The sequence below is a fragment of the Ambystoma mexicanum genome, chromosome 11, assembly GCF_040938575.1.
Source record: "Ambystoma mexicanum isolate Mex_15411 chromosome 11, UKY_AmexF1_1, whole genome shotgun sequence".
In the NCBI taxonomy this organism is placed as follows: domain Eukaryota; kingdom Metazoa; phylum Chordata; class Amphibia; order Caudata; family Ambystomatidae; genus Ambystoma; species Ambystoma mexicanum.
The window spans coordinates 863,646,937-863,660,275 of NC_090934.1; the positions used below are offsets into that span (position 1 = coordinate 863,646,937).

Consider the following 13,339-nt stretch of genomic DNA (forward strand, 5'->3'; position numbering starts at 1 on the left):
ACTGGGGTGCCCCGCTCCCCACAAACCCCATCTCTGCACCCCCTCACACACACAACCCAAACACCCAAACAAACACAAAGTGAAGTGCAAGCTTCAACTTCTTCCTACAATTTTATTTTAAAACGAAACCATTCCAGAACGGTTTCTTTTTAAAATAAAAAGTATGGGAGCTCCGCTCCCGACCGCGCCCGTCCATTTCGACCTCTGCGTATGAGTATCTGTGGGAGAAGGAAATGAAGTGAGAGAAAAAAGCCCACCGTAAAACAGTGCATGCGCCAGAATGCAATCTGCCTTACCCAGGCCCTAATACTCGCCACAACATTGCATGACCTTAATGCATGAAATGCTAAGGTGATGCTTCGGATGGTCCCCTCTCAATGAGGTTGAGATGTTTGCATTCAGGTATTTAGCCTTTCACTGAAACAGCAGAGTGCATTCTGGAAAATGTAGTTTTACAGGGCATGGTATTCAACAGCAAGGTCTCCGGAAGGCTCAAAAGTACAGCGCTGTGTTCCAAGGATTCCAGTAGGCCAAACTGATGGATCATACGGTTTCTGGTTTATAGTGTGTTATACTGGTGGTGTTTTTCCAGTGCCTCCCAAAAATTGGGCTCTGTTATTATCAGTGCTTTCCCATCTGGCCCCTCAAAAAATATGACAACTGTGTTCTTCTAGTTTACACAAAAACTTTGTTTTTATTGCTGCAAGTCTGGTGACAGGGTGTACAGTTATTTCAAACTGAAATATGTATTGCACAGGAAAAATATTGCTTTTATTTAAAGTAAAGCTGCTTTAACGTTTGCACTTTCACGCTAGGCCTCTCTATCAGTGTAAGGAAAGGCTGGCACCCGGTTGACTTTTCCCCCCAAAGTTCACTGAAGTTAAAAGCTAGGAAAAGCAGTAGGTGTGCATTAGGGGATGGTGGGAGTAATGCCTAGGGAAGTTGGCTGGAAAAAGTGCATGGGCCTGAAACAGTGAAAGGTGAAGGAAAAACATTAGAGGGGGCCCCTTTTCTTCAGAATAACGGATCCGTCAGCCTGGCCACATTCATTAAGCATAGCTTCATTCCTCGCCCATCAGTCAGGGCATGCTGCTGCTGCTGCGTCAGGCCTCTCTCGGCAGAAAATGCAGAAGATGCAAAGCGCAAACAAAATGCATCCAGTAGGCGTAGATTCATTGATTGATTGATTGATTGAAGCATTTATAAACACGCACACACAACGAACCCAAACCGAGTCCTGGCGCAGATGGACTGTGTCATCGAACAGAATGTGAAGGCCAATCACACGACGGTCGGTAGTAATACTGAAGTCACAACAAAAGAACAAGTTGCTTGAAGAGAAGAGTTTTTAAAATGGTGGCTTGAGAATGGTGGTTTCCCAATTAAATCTCGAAAGCCTAATCGTATACAAAAGGATCTACTACCTGCAGGTGATCTCCTAAGCTTTGAAATCAGTGGGGGCTCGTGCATAATGGGCGGCGGGCAACCGACAGCCACTCATTTTGGAGGAGCCGCAATAATGATAATTATTATTGTTGTAATTGCCAGCGCTGTGAAAACACCAAGCACAGTTGAGGACCTGCCTCCCTCTTGGTTGGCTTTGTTACTGCACGGTATCCCAGCAGTCTCTGAACCAGAAGCCCTGCAAGGCTGACAGTGGCCCCTGGAAGGCTGGGGGCCTTTAGCCTCTCCAGCTTTGCATTGTACATTGGGCATGCAGGATGGGGAATCACAGGCACACAACTTTGTAGGTTGCTGCTGTGCCTCCCCGAATATTGTGCAAGTTGGAAGTGATCCGGCTCCACCATCATATCAGTAACTGGTAAGAGACAGGTGTTTGATTGGCACCTCCGCCTGCTTTCTATGTGTGAAGGGTGCAGGAAATGGAGGGCCATGCAAGAACATGTGTGGTGGCCCTCCTGAGGCGTTGACCTTCTGCAGCTAAAGAAATAAATACATCTTTGTGTGTGTAGGCACCTCTGCATCTGAGGGGTTGAGTCTGTGTAAGTGCGCACGTAAATAGGATGTCAATGTGTATGCTGTAGGATATGGGTGGATGTGTAGTGTGTAGGTTGAAGCATCCGTGCGAATGAGAACATGAGAGGTTACTATGTGTTGTAGCATATGAGTGTGCATGTGAATGAAATGCAGTAGCATATAGGTGTGTGTGTAAAAGAAACAATGCAGGCGCAGTGTGGATGTGTATGAATGCGTGAGCAGGCTGCCACATGGGCAGGGGTGGACTGGGAGCCAAAAGAGGCCCTGGAAACAATTTTCCAAGTGGCCTCATTTCACATATTGTGAGCCAGCCTAACCCCTTTCCCATAAGAACATTTGGAAATAAAATTGGTAACCACACAAAAGAGGCACGTGGTGCCTAGGCCTACCGGGAAATCTCCAGAGTTCCCTGTAGGTCCACCCCTGCATATGAGGAGGACAGCCACTGATTGGGGGCATCAGGGGAGGATCTCTAGGGCCCACAAAATGTAAGGACATGTATTCTTACTGTGGCATAGAGTTTATACTAGCATTATGGGCAAATCCAACACGAGCTTGTATTCTTAAATGAGGATACTGGCCTAGATTGTCACAGCTAGTATGGCCATTCTTTCGTACAGTTGCATTGCATTTTTACAGGCATTTTGGGCAAATCCGTGCTTTTATGTAGAGTACTGTCCTACTATAATGCTGCCATTATGAACTTGTTTTCTACAGCAACAGGGCATTTTTACTGGCATTATCAGCAAAGCTAACATGTTCAGTGTTTTTATTTGTCGATACTGGCCTGCATTGGTGCAGTCAGTATGATCACGTTTTCTTCCAGCACATCCTTTTTCTTGGCATTATTGGCAAAACCCAGATCTTCAGTATTCTTATATGGGGCTAATGGTCTACACTGGTGTTGTGCTTTTACAGGGTCATGTATGGGAATACCTTAGACTTACCTGTCCCCGGCCCCACTCGCAAAATAAGCTGGTCGACTCAGACAGGTAAAAATCAGACACAAAACCAATAGCTGTGGTAAAAATTATAAAAGGCTCATTATAGACCGTTTATTTACTTGACGTAGGTATATATATATATATATATATATATATATATATATATATATATATATATATATATATATGAATACAAAACACCAAATAAACTATACTAGAACATGGAAAGAAAACAACATCACGTTAATGTGGCCGCAGAAGACACCTTCATCTTGGCCACTACGACACTGCTTAGTGCCAGAGCCGGTAGGCAAACAGCTCACGCCCAATAACGGGGTCTGGAGTGGAGCGTCCTCCCAACCAGCGAGACTACATCACCTGGGGATCCAAGTTCTGACTGACTCTTTGATGTACACGCCTTTTTTTCTTTTATGGGGGCATATACCCGCCTCTTTCAGTTATGGCTGCCCTCCGCCGAAGAGCACATCACAAGTGGAAGAGGCAAAGAGTGGAAAAACCCAGCTTCCTCCTCCTCACATTCATTCCCAGGACCCCTTATCAGTGCATCTGCAGAGCGCTCCGACTGCCTTTCTAGTTCGTCCTTCTGTAGACAATACATAACTATTCTCCACAGTAAGTCCATTTGGCAACAATATTTATGTGACCTTGCTTTGCCTTCGCTGGCGAGATGCATGTCTACTCTGCTGAGCTCACTGAGCTCATGAAAAACATAGGGCCTCATTACACGGACGGAGGTAACCATGGTGCTATTAGCGCCATGGTTGCCACCGGTATTTTACCGAGTCCGCCATGGTGAATGGCGGAATTACTGCCCTATTCCAAGGTGTGTGGGGGTGGTAATTCCCCATTCACCATGGCACTTCCCCATTCCCATGTTTGCCCCATAGGGCTCAATGGGAATGGGGAAGGCAGTAATTACGGTACCGCAAATTGCAGTACCGTAATTACCTCCTAGGTCCCTTTGCGGGTCCCGTCCTTAATGGCTGGTAAAACCAGGTGTTAAGGTAGGGTCCCACAAAGGGACCTTGTAGTAAGGCGGTAAGGGTTTACCAGCATTGGTACCCTTATCAGAAACGGTAAACCCTTACCGCCATCCGTGTAATGAGGCCCATGGGCTTTATTTGGGGATGGAAGGTGAATGTCCAAGAGGGCTGCGCATTGGCGCCATGTTATTTTAGCTCAAATCTCGCATAAGCATTTCAACTGGTGCAGCCATGTTTTCTTACACTGGCATGGCATATTACTGGCACTATAGGCAAAAGCAACCTGATGAGTGTTCTTAAGTGAGGCTACTGTGGTGCAGCTAGTATGGACATTTTTTTCTTTTAGTGGCATAGCATTTTTACTTATATTATGCACAAGCCAAACATGAGTGTTCTTATATGGGGATACTGGCATACAATGGTACTGCCAACATGGGAATGTTTTCTTACAGTGGCATGGCATTTCTACTGGCTTTATAGGCAAAGCAATATATAAACAGGAGTCAGGTAGCTGAAGATTTTATGGCAGGGTCATGGGAATTTCAATCAGTCATGGAAATATAAGTATACAAAATATAGTTTTAGTAAGAAAATTCACACATTATCAAATGTTTCTAAAAACCATTAAAAGGTTATGAAGAAGACACCACAATTTGTGTGTATTTCCACAGGAAATTCCTCCTTTCCAGATGAGCAAATGTTGAGTTTTGCATTCATCGCTCGGCCTGTAGAACATCTACCACACAAAAACAATCATAAACTGTATTTTTAAATCATTTTTTACAGGGTGTGCTGTATGATTGCTGTATTTGAACCCATTCATTTAAAAATGTTCTCGAAGAGAGAACCAGCCGAAGCTCGCTTGGTTGGTTGGGGCTCACTCGCTACACTCGGACGCTCATGAACTTTCATGGGAAATGTTTATGTCCCTCCAAGTAAAATATTCACCAGCCGCCACTGCTTAGAACACTCATTGGGGTGGCTTGGGTAAAACACAGTCCCCTGTTCAGAAAGTCACATTCTATCCTGGATAAATGGTGAACTTCCACCATGCCCAGCTTTCTGAGCGATGCAAAGCACCTTGAAGTCCATCTTTGGGTGCTGTGACATTGTTCAAAATACAGGAGAGATGTAGTTTTTGCAACCTTTTTCTCAGAAAAAAATGAATATTCCAGTTATATGGTACAATTGACTATTTATTTATTTATTTGTTTATTTGTATTGCGCTGGTAACTCGCAAGTCTCGGGCGCAGTAACATGGACATGAGGTATGATAACAATTACCACGAGACAAGACTCAACGTACAATAACAGATGGGAGGTCTGAAGTATTCCCGACTGAAATCTACCTTATTGCTTTTCTGAAGTTGGTTACATTAGTCGATGCTATTAAACCTACCATATGCACTGGCGACCGATGAGTGGCAGTCCTAATGGAATGGCATTTCATCTGCTGAACTTGTCATTGATCCATGGTAGTACCCTTGATAATCTGAAGATTGGGCATGTCTCCTTTCTTTGTCAAGAAAGTTTCTCCTGATCCAGAGGGACCAATTCTCAAAACATTGGGCATTGAAAAATAGCATGGAGGAGGTCATTTTTTAGATGCCTGATTTTTGGAAATGTGCAGGTCCCCTGATCCACAAAGTGAACTTTGCATTTCCGGGGGGCTATGCTAGTCTGCCCACTTTGCAACCATTAGTGTTCAGAACGCGCATCCCACATTAATGTATGACAGGCTCCAGCACCCACTTGGATGCTGGGAGCACATTCCACAGTGACAGGCTTTTAAAGGCCCTTTCATTGTGAAGTGCTAAAAAAATAAGAAATATATCTCTATCCCTGTTTGAGGGATAGAAATACAAGTAACATAACAGCGATATGAACCACTGCTGTACTGCCTAAGAAAAATGCACGAAATGGTCAGAAATGGTCGTGTCTTGCATTGCATATCCCTGCACCTGTTAGATGCAGGTGCAGGGAATGTGTTTGTTTTTTGCACATTTTGAAGAGTATCCAGTGTGTGAAGTCAGGGTGCACTTTTAAATGCACAGATACGTCTTTAGGTTTGCGCAATTGCGCAAAGGTGTGAAAATAGGCATCTGAATATGTGCAGCTATGATCTGCACGCTCTAATGCATTTTGTGAATTCTGCAAAAAAAATTGCCAGAGTGGAACAGGTTGTGCTTCTGCGTCACATTACTTTCAGCAGAAAAAGCATTGAGAATCTGACCTGTGGCATTATCAGACTGTTGCACTGCTGTCGATTTTGGGCACATTTCATTTAGGGGCGGTCTCTTTGGAACTGCTGTGCTTTATAACTGACAACCATCTCCTTTCTGCCCCCCTCTCAATTTGGCTTCTACAGCGTTCTGGATGGAGCACACCACCTGCTTAATGCCACAGGCACTTGTTTGTTGGTTTTGCTGCATATGTCAGTGGCATACACCAAGATCAGTCATGGGATAACTCCTTGTCATCCTTAACAGTTGGATGAGTTTGGACTGTGTCGTGCTCGACTAGATCCGATGTTTCTGGACCGATTTTTCGTTTCAATGGGATCGTCATGTGAGAAATTGTTGACTTCTGTTAATCAATGTATTACTCTTTGGATCACTACTCTGCTAGAATATGTCCAGGACAATGGAGATGTGTCTTCTAGGATAACTGAAATACCAGGGGAGATGATTTCCTCATTTTGGATTGCTGGATACCTATGTTTGCCATCGGGGTGGCATACATCCACTTAAATCTTTCTTATGCGCTCTTCAAGTTATCCTCTACACACAAGAATCACTGATAGAGGGAATAGACATTTCTTTTGGGTAATATGGGCCTCATTACGAGTCTGGCGGTAGCCATGCCGGTAAAACCGGCAGGCTGCCACCGGACCTGTAGTGAATTACCGGCACCGGACTTGCAGGATTTACCGAGGCATTACAACCCCGGTGGTCCGGTAAATCCGGCGCCGGCAATTCTGTTAATCCCCATTCCCGTGAAGTCCCATAGGACTCCAGAGGAGTGGGGACCGCGGAAACACCGGCACCAGGTCGTAATGGTGCTAGTGTTTCCATGTCCGTCTGTGGGCGGTGCCATTATTTGCCGGTCTGGAAAACGGTGCCAGTACGGCTTTACCGGCACGTTAATTCCGGACCGGCAAACTTGTAATGAGGCCCAATGACCATCATTACGAGTTTGGAGGTAGCCATGCCATTTTTAGTAGCATGGCTACCCTCAAACTCGGGTCCGGGTGCCAAAAAATAGGAATTACTGGGCCATTCCGACCTTTGCTGGCCCGGTAGTTCCCATTTTCGAGACCTGGTACATCCCCATTCCCATTGAGTCCCAATAGGGCTCAATGGGAATGGGGAGGATGCTAACAACAGTCCCGTTAATGACGGGACTGTTGTTAGCATCCTGTTCTGCTAGCGGGTGCCGCTCTGCACGTCTTATCTGACCAGGTGAACAGGGCAGTCCCGCGAGCAGAACTCGTAATGAGGTGGTGAGGCAACAACGGCGCCGGTAGCACTACCGGCACCGTTGTTGCCTTACCGCCAGGGTCGTAATGAGGCCCAATGTCTTTATGCTCGATGGCCGGATTTTCTGATAGAAACAGAGTGCTGCCATGAGCTCGGAACTTGCTTTTGGTGTTGACCAATTTCATGATTGTGGTTGGCATCACTGACTAGTTCCCTGATCCATTAAGCAATGGGAAATGCGGCCTTTCGGAGTCATGGTACACTCTGTGTTCATGTTGTCAGGGGGATCAGGGGTGTGTGTCCGGGGGCCCTCCCTAGTTAGTAAATGTTTTCAGGATGATTGGTATAGCATATGCGAGCACCAACAGTAAGGGTCCCCCCGCCCCCATTTTAAATGAAAGGGAAAAAAATTATTCTCAAAATAGAGAAATGAAATGAAAGGCAAATACAGCCAATTCTCCCTGAAGGGTAGTTCGAATTTATGACGTATACCCTTGCTGTGGCAATTTAGGCAAGAGGTGTCAATGTCACTAAGAGGTGTCAATGTCACTAATTGCTCTAATCAAGATCTAATGGTGGACAAGGAGATCTACAGAGCAAAGACTCCCATGCGCGAGGATTGGCAGAAGCCTGATGGCGAGTTCAGAATCCTATACACCTTTCAAGTCTGCTTTATGTGCTTAAGATCAATATTATAGCAGAGGCCAAAACCTGGATGGGGTGGTGGCATCTGAAGGATGTGTGCGTCTGTCAATGCTGTCATGTGTAGCCTGAGTGGTAGGCTTTCCATTTCTCAACAGGTATCTTTGTTGCATCTGTCTTGGAAAGTGGTGACACTTCCTTTTCTACTGCAGGTTGGGCCATGACGGTTACGTATACCAGCCGTGTGGCGGATGCCCGCCTCGGGACCTTCTCTCAGCTGTTGTTGCGTTGGAAGGGCAGCATCTACAAGCTTCTGTATCGCGAGTTCCTCATCTTCATTGCCTTATACAGCAGCATCAGTGGCATCTACAGGTACTGCTTCACTGTTTAAGTAAGGGGGCTTCCTTGTACACCACAATAGTAAGAGGGTGGGCGCACACTACCTTCAGATACCTCCACTATGATGGCACTCTGGATTAGATGACTTCACGCTTACACAAATCTGTGACATTACATTCCTGTGCTCCTAAGCACAGTAAACATGATTTATCCTCAAACGGTGGGTCCTAGCTGGACTAGTTGTTTAGAGTTAAGTGCCAGACTCGGGCAATACATAGCTCTCCTAATGTCACAGTTCAGAGCCAAGTGGCACCACCTAGAAAGGTGAGTAATGCAATGGAGAAAAAAAACATTGAATATAATTTGTTTTACTTATTTATTTATTGCATTTATTATACGCCCAAACCCGTGGGTGCCAGGGCGTAGTTACAGACAACTTTGTATAAATGGATACAGTTAAAATAAATACTTTTACAACTGGTAGCATAGAGTTAACGATACGAAACAGTCAATGCATAACAGTCAGGTACAGGCACTGGCTAGTCAGGATGATGGGCTAGAGGCGATGGAGTGGGTTACCACTGGTTTAGGGGGAGTTGCCTGGTCCTGTCTAAGAGGAAAAGGAGGTGGGCAGGCGCTGAGGCCTAGAATTTGTTAAATAGCCAGGTTTTTAAGGACTTTTTGAAGCATTGGTGAGAAGGCTCATTTCTAGTTTGTAGTGGGAGAGTATTCCATATTTTTGGAGCCAGTACTGGAAAGCTACTTCCCCCCGCTCTGGAGCATTTGTAGCGTGGGATAGTAAGATGTGCATTTTTATTAGATCTCAGTACTCTTGTTGTCTTGTTCAAGGTGACAGTGTTGTTGAGATAAATAGGAGCCTTTTTGGCGAGACATTTATGATTGACACATAATACATGGGAAGGTTAGTGCATCCGGCAGTCAATTACTGAGAGCCAGCAGACTGTCCCAGAGAAGGGCACCCGACTGCAGTTGGACCAATATGTCGGTTCATAAAGAGGCACCCAACAGAGACAACATAACACATATAAGAGGGTTGTAACCTCAGGATCCACCTGTATCCAAGCTGGAATTAGTTGGAAACATAAACACCATGTACCATTAACAACGGAAGGAGCGACAATGCAAATTCCCCACTTGGAAATAAAAACCCGACCACCTCAGACTCTTCAGATGACTTTGGAAGTCATGTCACTTTCCATAGTGGCATTCTCGTGTCTGGAACATCATATCATATCCTATAGTGACGCTCCTCTATACGTGGTGTCATGGATGGTTTTCACTATAATACATGCACTCTCCATCTCTCAAGTTAGACAGCGACTTCTGAGATCTCATACAAATGGCAATTTGCCCTTTACTGTTAGTGATTTCTACATTCCTTTTTGTCAGAAGAAACTATATTTTCAGACATTTGTGTTCGCCAGACGTTTCTATAGAAGACTCTGAATGTGGCATTAAGCCCCCATTCCAAGGGCTGGAATGGGGAGTATTGGTCCGGCAGCCCAAGTTAAAGGCCCTTGCTTCGCTCAGGCCATTACCGAGGGCTCTGGGCTGTTACTCCCGTTCTAGCCCTTGGAACGGGGCCTTAACGCCATTAGCACCCCGGGTTACCAAAGCAGTAACCTAGGGTGCCAAAAAATAAAGTCTTTTCAATCATTGAATGGGACGCCTCGCGCGCCCTGTTTAATGATTGATAATACTGTGCTAAAATGTCCTCCTTGAAAGGGAAGGCGACCGGGAACCCCTCTTCCCTTTCCATAGCAGCCGGAGAAGCTGGGAAGCAGTTGTGGCGGTGGCAGCCTGCGCTGCCACATTACACAATTAAGGAGGGTTGGGGAGGGGGTTTGGAAATTTAAAAATAAAAAGTAAGGGGACGGAGGGTTGGGGGAAGATGGCGGCTGGGGGAACCAGCCACCAGGGGGCTTCAAACGTGGGCTGATTGTAGGTTTCAGCCCACGTTTCTAGCCACATGATTGGCTGGTTCCCCTGTGCCGGGCGCTAATGGAAATTCAGAGCCACACTCGTCCACTCCTGTTCTCAGATTTACTTTAATCACTGTGTCTGAATGGCAACGCACTGACACATGTTTCGGCTACTTAACCATGCTTCACTGTATCCACAGATTCAAAACAGAGGCAACCATCTGTGTAACCTAAGGGTCCTCCATTGGTATCTCTGGCCCTGAGGGTACCTGTGTACAGGGAGGTCAACACAACATGCATTGCATCTGGATTTGACCTTGTACGTGCATGAAGGCCATTGGAGAGTTGTAGAGTGCTTGTAGTTTTGACGTTTCTGCAATCTATTGATTCCCGCTCAGGGCCCCATGCCCAGGAGCATCCTCCTGCTACCTCTCTAAGCTCTGTGCCTTACCCTTGTGTACTTCGCCTGGATGCATGTATGTGTTCCAGTGACCTAACCCTGTCCCTGTATTTCCATTTAAATGGCCCTGGAGCTCATCCTGTAAGTCTCCATAAATTACACAGGGGGGCCACGTGCATTTGCACGTAGGTGCAAATGGGCCCCCTCCATGTAATTTTTCATCATTTGCATTTAGGAGTGCAAAAGGTAAGTGTACAGTGGAGGCAAAATCACCTTCAACCCTCCATTTGCACTCTGAAATTCAAATTGAGTCAATGGCGTCTGCCATTTACGCATGTCAGGCAGCATTTACAATAGATCCCGTAGGAATCGGTCAGATCTTTATTGGTATTTTCAATAGCATTTATGCAAGTAAAGTCATGCCATGGTAAATGCCAGAGTATTTCTATGGCAGAGATCAAGGGGGAAGCAGAAACATAAATTACGATCAGTGCCTCCTCTACGCCATATAAGTAACTAGAATAACGAGTAACGTAAAATTCATGCATTAACATTTTACACGTTACTTTTACAGATTAGTTTTACTTTACTCATTAACAAGCATGAACTCCGCTGCGTACTGAGAGGATATTCTATTTGTTTATTTAATTTATTGTGCATTTGTAAGGCGCTTATACAGCAAGTAAATTGTGTTTCAAAACGCCCACCGTTCAACAAGGAGGGAACATTGGAATGAAATTCAATTATGTTAGGAAAGATTGCAATTTATGGGTAAATTTCCCTAGAGTTGTGTACCCCCCCAACTTTTTGCTTTTGTCTGACCATGCTAGCCTGACCTTTACCAGTGCAGCCCAGCCTTCTGCTATTCTCTCATAGACTTTTGCTAATTTTGTTATGGGGAAACTAACTTGCCCTTCGAACTGTCAGTACTGGGAGACTTTGTTTCCCTTAGTCTTTCACTTAGTTGCCATTTGTTGGTAACATTTTAGCAGTGCACAATGTACCTTCCAGTTCAGTGCGCTGGGCTCCATTTTTCATTTTGAAGGCCCTATACACCCTCAAAGGATTTTTAGTGAATGTACACGTGTACCCAGGACAGAGCTGGTGGCAGCAGTTACTTTTAAAGCATGTTTTACTCTTTTCTATGATCCAACCACTTTTACCGCATTTGGCCCAGGACAGTGGCCAGTGCCTAAAATGGCCATGCCACAAGTTCCTTTGTTCTGTCCTTTGGTCATCTTGTCCCTTTGCCGTCCCCAGGTCGAGCAGACCCAGGAAATTCCTTATTTGGTCATGCAGACCCCTGCACAAACCGAAGCTTTCGCAGGCTTCTGCATACCTTGGGTGAGTGTGCCCAGGATGTGGGCTGGAGCTGTCTAGTTCCAATACACATCCTGAGTGCCAGGATGTCTGTATGCTGGAATGACTGGGGCCACTGTGGTCTGTGACTGGTCCATGTCTGGGACGGCTGAATGTGAGCGGATCTCTTATTGGTTTCTCTTCGTTTTGGCACGAAGGAGACTTTAGATAAGAGAAGGCACTCTACACCCATTCCCAGTCAATCTTCTGAGTTCACACCGAACTTAGTAAAGGAGCCAAGTATCCTGAACTGAGGAAGCAGATCTGTGGAACCGCTGGTGACCCGTTAGAAAGTCTGGCACCCTGACCCTGATGTTGTCCCATCAGAGCCACTGCTTCTCATCGATCAAAGAAGACCTGCAAGGGCGCTTCAACCCGTTGGAGTATTGGGACTAACTGTTCTCGGCACCTCCCGCTTAACCTGTAAGCGAGCCTTTTCGGAAGTGTTCCTGGACCGCCCAGTGAACTGACCAGATAGTACGGGACCTTTGCCCTGGAACTGCCGCTGTCTTGAGTTTCGATTTGAGCCTTTGGGCACCATAAGCTCTTGGTAGAAGGCACCCTCCTGCCAAGTTTCGTTCACCTACCATTCCTAGATCTGGAATTAGGAGAATCTGACTCAACCCGAGCATACGCGGTTCCCGTGTCCCCCGTTGTGGTGACAAACAGCGTGGGTGCCTTGCTGCTGTGTCCCCCTGTCCGCTAAGATGAGCTGCATTGGAGCTGGCCTGATGCCTTCACCAGAAATAAAAAATCGCCACTGTCCGCCCATGGACTGAGGTCCCAGAACACTGCCCCTAAAAGTCGCAGAGTTGCGCAACTGCAGGATTCGAATCTGGGAATTAACTGCACTCGACTGGCGAAGTTTGGCCCAGTGAGTGCAGAGGGTCGGTAAGAACTTGCAACCCTTACCGGTGGCCCCTGGCACATCCATAGACTTTTACGCACGAGTGTCCCCCAAGGGCCATTCTCCTTTGTTAAGGTAGCCTGTGCTACTAAGCTATTCCTGATTCTTAGAAATTGCTCTGCCCTCTTGGGGAGACCTTCCTTGAATAGTGGGACCTTATTCTTCATCACCTCACCCACCTTCCTGAATCACTACAGCCACTTGAAGAGACCCATTTTGAACCTAACCGCACAATCAAGTGCTCCAGCACTGAATGTACTTTTGAGCACAAGGCTCCACACTTTGTAGGGACTGGACTGCCTATTAGTTAGGGTTTGAATTGTT

General features: G+C 45.9%; 1 protein-coding gene across 1 annotated transcript in view; it reads left to right on the forward strand.

The window, feature by feature from the left end:
* The window catches only part of BEST1 (bestrophin 1), a 168,236-nt gene that overhangs the window by 67,284 nt on the left and 87,613 nt on the right, over positions 1 to 13,339 (forward strand). The window contains exon 2 of the mRNA XM_069623899.1: positions 8,280 to 8,439. Coding sequence (XP_069480000.1) covers positions 8,288 to 8,439 — 152 coding nt within the window. The 5' untranslated portion in view covers positions 8,280 to 8,287. The remainder of the gene's footprint in view (positions 1 to 8,279; positions 8,440 to 13,339) is intronic.